General features: G+C 38.5%; 1 protein-coding gene across 1 annotated transcript in view; it reads right to left on the minus strand.

Moving 5' to 3' along the window:
- Positions 1 to 5,766, minus strand: part of WDR72 (WD repeat domain 72) — a gene marked incomplete at its 5' end in the record, with an annotated part of 120,239 nt that extends 114,473 nt beyond the window's left edge. Inside the window, one exon of the mRNA XM_082769143.1 lies at positions 5,755 to 5,766. Coding sequence (XP_082625269.1) covers positions 5,755 to 5,766 — 12 coding nt within the window. The remainder of the gene's footprint in view (positions 1 to 5,754) is intronic.
- Between the last annotated feature and the right edge of the window lie 1,082 nt (positions 5,767 to 6,848).

A 6,848-nucleotide genomic window follows, 5' to 3' on the forward strand; every position in this document is an offset into this window, starting at 1 on the left:
GCTATGGGAATGTTCAATTGGTGTAAAACACCATAAGGTAGCAGAACCCAGTTTTGTAGTGCATTGAATATGAAGCTGTAAGTTGTATTTTTCTCTATCAGAAATATAGAATCAAGATTTAGGGATATGGTTTAGTGGGGACTGTTAGTGTTAGGTTAGAGGTTGGACTCTATGATCTTGAGGTCTCTTCCAACCTAGAAATTCTGTGTGATTCTGTGTGTGTGAAATATTCTTAGTTGAAGACCCACTGCTGAGCAAGAGATGCATAAGAGAACTCAACACAAATTAAAAAAATTACTGGAATTTGCTAATATACCACACTAAGGACAAATCATTCTAAATTCACTTTTATATAAATGAAGGTTTACAAGAACCTTTTGACCTTTTTACATTCAGCCTTTGTGGCTGAAGATGGAGAAAAATAGAAAACAGATTATATTAATTTGTGTTAATATAACTGTCCCTAACTACTCCCCCTTGCTTATTTTTTTTTAGATCAAGATATTTAAATGCACAAGATAGAAGTACTTTGCATAAAGGTTTTTATTCAAAGAATACCATGACCCTAGAAATATTGTATACTTACATGCACATACACTCACTCTTTGTCTATTAGCTTTATCAAAACTATTTATTGAAGGTGATAACACCTAGAGCAAAGAAAGTTCATATAAATCAGACTATTCCTTTAGAAAGGTAAAATCTGTTTCCACAAAGTCAAATATTGCCAAAGGCATATCTCGCCTGCATGTAAGCTTATCAACACATGCTAAATTTTTCCAGCTCTGCCCACTCAAGCACATCTGATTTGTTGTATTAGCTTGTAATCCAACTTTAAATCAGCTTCCTCGGTTCAGCTCCCTATTTCTCCCCGCTTGCAACCTAATACACTTCTGTTTGTCCTGCCCTCATTTCACTGCCAAGGAGTACTCCCTCATGACTGTCAAAATAATATTCTTGTTCTTAGTTAAAACCAGTCCAGTTCATTCCACCTCTAACTTGTCACATCTCCACCCTGCAGTCTCTAGTTCTGTGAACATTTCACACTGGAATCACAGCACAAGCCTCTGGGAAAATTATGCCAATCTGCACAGCTTGAAGGACTTCAGGTGTGCTATTTTAACTACTTTGGATCATTTGTACAGTATCAAATCTTCCATTTGAATAGCTAAATACAACTATAGTTTTACAGAAGCTGCAATGTATTTAGAAGTCTAATCAAAAACTTTAAGGCTGCAAAGGGGAGGAGGTATACTTTTGGACACATTTCTCAGCATATATTTACAGCCATTTGAAGTGAAAGATGTGGGTTGTGTTTTGCTCCCACTGAAGTCTATGGCTTACATTCTCTATTTGGCTTTATGTTTATAGGTAGAGCTTACTCAAAAGCATAAAGGAAACTTTTCTGTATGAGATACATGGAACAATATTAAACTATTAGCTACAGTTATAGGAATCACTTCTTCATACAAGAAAACATCCTAAATTTTGAAAGCAAACTTCAGAATTCTTCAGTTCTAATGTGTCAGGGTCCTTGGAACTAGGAAGTGAACTTGCCTTAGATATAATCTTAAACAGTTCATGTAATAAAACATGAGTTTTGACAGAAGCCTCCTTCACAAAACATCCCATAATGAGAGGTACTGAATAGTTATTTATAGCTTATGTAGGGAAGGAGGGACTTTGTATACCTTCCCTGACAAAAAAAAATAAAAAAAAAAAATCACTCTACAGATGACAGTCATCCCATCAGAAAGCCTTTTCTGGTTTTGTATTGTTACTTATTTTGTGTTTTCTCTGTAGCCTGTACAATACAAAGTCAGTTGTTTCAAAATCCAGGTAAATGCTCAACAACTGGGGGGGGAGGAGGAGGAGGGCAGAAACCCATTCACAGACCTGAAAGTATTAAGAGATGAGCAGCATTTAACTGTTTATATCGGATTCAAAAGTCAAATATTTAGAGAAGGTTAAGTGGGCCAAACTGATTAAAAGTAGCTATTGAAAAATTTTATAAAAGCAACATGCATCTATCAAAATGCTATTTGCCCAAACAGCAATATCCTTGAAGGCCACATGAAACAGCATGTCAGCTATTTTACCCTCTTTAGCTTGATCATTGTGGTGAAGTGTTAGGAAATGTTTTAAGCAGAGCCTGGTAGGTTTTGATAACAAATTCCTAAGGTTTGTGTGTTCCTAACTCACCTCATTCTCCTATTTCTCTCTATTCTGTATCTGACATTCTATCAACATTTTTGTAGTTAGTGAAACAAATATTTTACTTAAATGTAACAAAACAGAATGCAAGTCAAAGCTATCACAAATTTCTCAGAATTTACTTTAACCTGTAAATACTGCACTCTCCTTAAGAATGATGTGTTATCTCCAGAAATCAGCAAAGATATTTGTTCCAGAACTAAAAGATTATACTCACTCACTGTCCACAATATAGAACAAGTCCCTCTAATAGCCACAATTAAGATTTAGCATTTAGAGCTAAAAACTTTTAAAGGTGCAGAAGTGACATAATGCTGCCTTTTTAAGCTTGCTGATACACCACAGTGCCCATGCTGCTGGTCCCAACTTTGCTATTTACATAAGCTGTTATTCAGAATCTTATATCCGTGAATCTGAAAATACAGCTCAACAATATTTTACAGTTTGTGAAACAGCAGGGTGCATGTAATGGAATAAGTTAGAAAAGAAATGAAATATGAGAAAGCTTAAGTGAGAAACAGGAATAAAACAGAGAGGTAGAGGCTGCAGGGAAGAAAGCAGAGAGGATAGTGGTAGGACATGAGGTTAGGTAAATTAAAATGCAATGATAACCAAAGAAATGACACTAAACAACAGGACAAAGATAAGAAATAAGTTTGAAGTAGTTAATAGCAACAACTTCAAACCAATTAGTATTCAGCACATTACACAATAGATATAACTGTATCCTTTAAGATGTGCATTCAACAGAAAAAAAATGATTTTATACTTGAAGTAATTAATACCTCTAATCATATGTTGGGCTACAATTAAAATACTTCAGTCATCGACATCTCTATTTCCCACTACTTTGTTCTAATGTATTCTGCCAGAACTTGCATTATTCCACACTTCTCTCTCTACTTTGTTTTGGTGGTTTCATCCCCTCACATTCATCCTGGAGGCCCTGCTAGCCTGCCACAAACTTTCAGTTGAAGATTTAACAGGACTTGCTTGGAGACCTGGCAGAACTACACACTAGTCAGCCAGAGTCACTGCTGAGTGACCAGCAGACCTCCCCTGCAGTGTGAATGTGCCGCTTTACAGTCTAAGAGAGCAAGATACCAGGACCAGGAATCAATACAGACCATTTTAACTAGCAAGAACCACCTAGTAATAGTTCGTTTGTATTTCTTGAACGAGTGACACAAGAAACACTTATTTCATTCCACACAATAATTTACCACAATCAGAAGGAGCACAGTAAGGGCAACACCATCTCCCAGCTGCTGATTACATCAAAGGTTTGCAGCACAAATTCAATTTTATGATGTTAATCTCAGCCTGCCACTCAGAAATTTTCTCTGAGGGATATGATTTTTCTCTGGATTTCATTTTAAGAATGATTTTCTTCTTCTACAATCAATAAAGATATGTTTTCATCAAAAGACTCTATCTTGGCAGAATTCAATTGGCCATTTCAAAACCTTTTGGTGACACAATATTAATTAAAATAGTTTATGTTGCTCCTAAACTGGAAAATGGGGGCAGTGAAAACATAAGCAACTCAGAACCCTTGTACTCTACACACTGTAATAAGGTACAATAGAATAACCTACACCTCCTTGAAGTTACTGCATTACCCCATGGCCTATTATTTAAAGCTTGCTAGACAAGTGTCATGAGATGCTCTTTGGCCAAGTGAAAAAAATCAGAATACATGGAAAAATATAAAAAAACACTTCCTTTTACTGTCATTAAACAGTAAATGTTTCAGTAAATGCTTCAACAACAAAATCAAGGATCTGGTAGCTGTGTAAACATTGCTTGACAACAATTAATGCATGTGAGCTAAGAAACTTGTTTTTAAACCACATATTAAGAGATCCTGTGTACATGCAGTTTATTTGGGGGGAAAAAAGAGTACATTATACGAGTGTTTGGAACCAGGTGTCATTTAAAACCACATTTCTTTTTATTGTCTGAATGTCCTATCAAATACAAGACTAATTATCTATAGAAAATGAGATGTTTAAGCATCTTAGTCCTACCTGAATTAAGGTATAACTTGCTTAAGCATACAAATAGCATCAGCTAATTCATCTTCAGTGGAGTTACTCATACATGTATTTAAATGGTGAAAAGCATTACTTATGTGGGTATTTAATCAGGGAGGTTCACTCCTCCAGTTCTTACAAGAAAGTATATATAACAGAAGTGGGACACCAGTATCTACAGATATTAAACTCAGATTTCTATGAAGTTGCACCTAACTGACATATAGACATGTTTTAGCCTTAGCTTTTCTATACACTAAACTATACCTACCTTTATTAAAAAGTAAGTTTTCCATATGGAAAAAGTGCTGCTTCCTTGTGCCAGCAAAGAGACAGCTTCCTAGACTTTCCTATTAAGTTCTTTTGAAGAAAGTCATTTATGTTCTTTAAGGAACTAGTGATTCCCACAAGCATCACAGGATCTGCTAATGTAGCTCCAACCCCAAGTTTATGGCCTATATGCCTTGGAGAACAGAGAATAACAAACTATGTCAAGAATTCACATAGATGTAAGCAAAGTCATATATAATCTGCAATAGGTTTGATGTACTTTGACTTTTATGACATACCACAGATTCTGTAACAAACTAGCCATAACTAAGCCTACAGAATTCTTTTTTCTTTACAGTACTTTAACAGAAAAGAAAATCTGGAAAGGTCAAGATACTTTAAATCTGAAAAACTCTCAAACCGAAAGTCAGTGAATATTCATCAAAGCTTTGGTCACTCAGTTTGTCTTCCTTAAGTGACCTTGAAGTCACTGAAGATAAATCTGTTCAACAAAGGGGTGGTGTTTTTGGTTCAGCTACACTGTACTCCAGAATGTTGAAATAACAAACAAACTTGGAATCAGATGCTGGAAATAAAACAATTAAAACATTTCACCATCCTTTGGCTTTTATATAGTGATGTAAAAATCACTAATTAGCATTGTAATCAGTTGCATCATAATCAAGATTTCTAACCTATGACAATTCAAGAACTCCTTATTTTTCCATCCTGCTCTTTGAATACTCTTTATGACCAAACAGGCCTCTATGCAGTGTTCTGTGCTATGGGGCATGCAACTGTTTAGTGTAAACAAGTCTAAATGACTTATAATATTTACACAGCCAAATAAGCTTAAGTACAAAGACACTGTTTATTATGAAGCAAAATCAAAGTCCAGAACTGATTCAATGCATTGCAATGCATGGATTGCACTTCTTGTTACAGTAAAGTTCTAACTTTAACACCAAGAACATGTAATGAGAATTCCACTCTTGTTGTGAGATCAGGCCTGCCAACCAACCCCAGCCTTATGAGCAGAACTAGCTCACAACAAACAGCTGTTTCTGTAATGAGCATTCCTAAAGGATCATAGTTCTTTACCAAAGGCATCAATGTGTTAAAAGTCCCTGATCTATTAAGAAAATACTGCTCTAATAATCCTAGCAATTACTAGAAAAGTAACAACCGAAACATGAGAGCAATGGCATTGCAATACCCTATACTTTGTGCCTACCCAACAGGGCATCGCTACAATAGCGCAAAAGCATTCTGCCATTCCCATGGCCTACTATTTCCTGTCCTGCTGTGTCCTCCCATCACTGCTTTTCTTCAGGAAGACCAAGGAAGAAGCACACTCTCCCACAGCCAAGGGAAGGTATGCATAAGTCTCCTGATTTTCAGGGACTGGGAACACTCACATGGGACAGCTAACACCAAGTACCAAAGCTCCAATATAATACAGCTTTACAGGTATTTTAAGTGACATACAGATGGACCAGAAACAGTTGAAAAAAAGTCTGCTCTACTCAAACAAAACTCCCAGGAGCTCGGACAAAGCTGGACCCAGGATCCTGACCAAGCACTGCACCTGCACCGGCCCCAGCCCTCCCGAGGCACCCTCATGGCCGCCACCGCTCCAGCGCGGGGCACCAGCGGCAGGACGCGAAGCTCCGACCCCCACGGAGCGGTCGCACCGCAAGAGCCGAGCGAGCACAGTCCCTTACCTCCAGCGGTTCCCAGGCACGACGAGCGAGGGCAGGACCGATCGGCAGCGGCGAGAACGCGGAGGGGATAGGGAGGAAGGGAGCGGGCGCCGGTTTTATCCCGCTCAGGGGAGGCTGCACCCGGCTCTGCACCCGCCCTGGGCGCGGGACGGTGGATGGAGCAGGGGCGGCTCGCACCGCCCTGTCACAGCCCAGTGGTTCTCGCTGAGGTGAAGAGCTTAAACGGGAGTTTTCTGCCTTAACAGTTTTATTTATTTATTTATTTACTGAGTCGGGGTGAGGGGATGGACAAAATGGTAAGAAATAGAGACTAGAGAAAAAAAAAAAAAAAAAAAAAAAAAAAAAAAGGTTAAACCTGGGCTACAGCTACCCTGCCACCCCCCTCACAGGTCTATAGGCGTTGTTAGAGGCAGACCCAGACTGTTCCCCACCTAGGGAGAGTCTGAGATGTACAAACCCGCCCTTCAGAAGTTATCCCTTAACGATGATGAGGTACAGGTAGTTTTTCAACCATCTGTCCTGCTTCAAGCATGGCATAAAGAGCATTTCTATTTGCAGTGGCTGATTGAAGGTGTGGCTGTAGGTGAGGGTAGCTCTCCCGCGA

This window comes from Aythya marila, assembly GCF_965140915.1.
Source record: "Aythya marila genome assembly, chromosome: 11".
Taxonomy (NCBI): Eukaryota; Metazoa; Chordata; class Aves; order Anseriformes; family Anatidae; genus Aythya; species Aythya marila.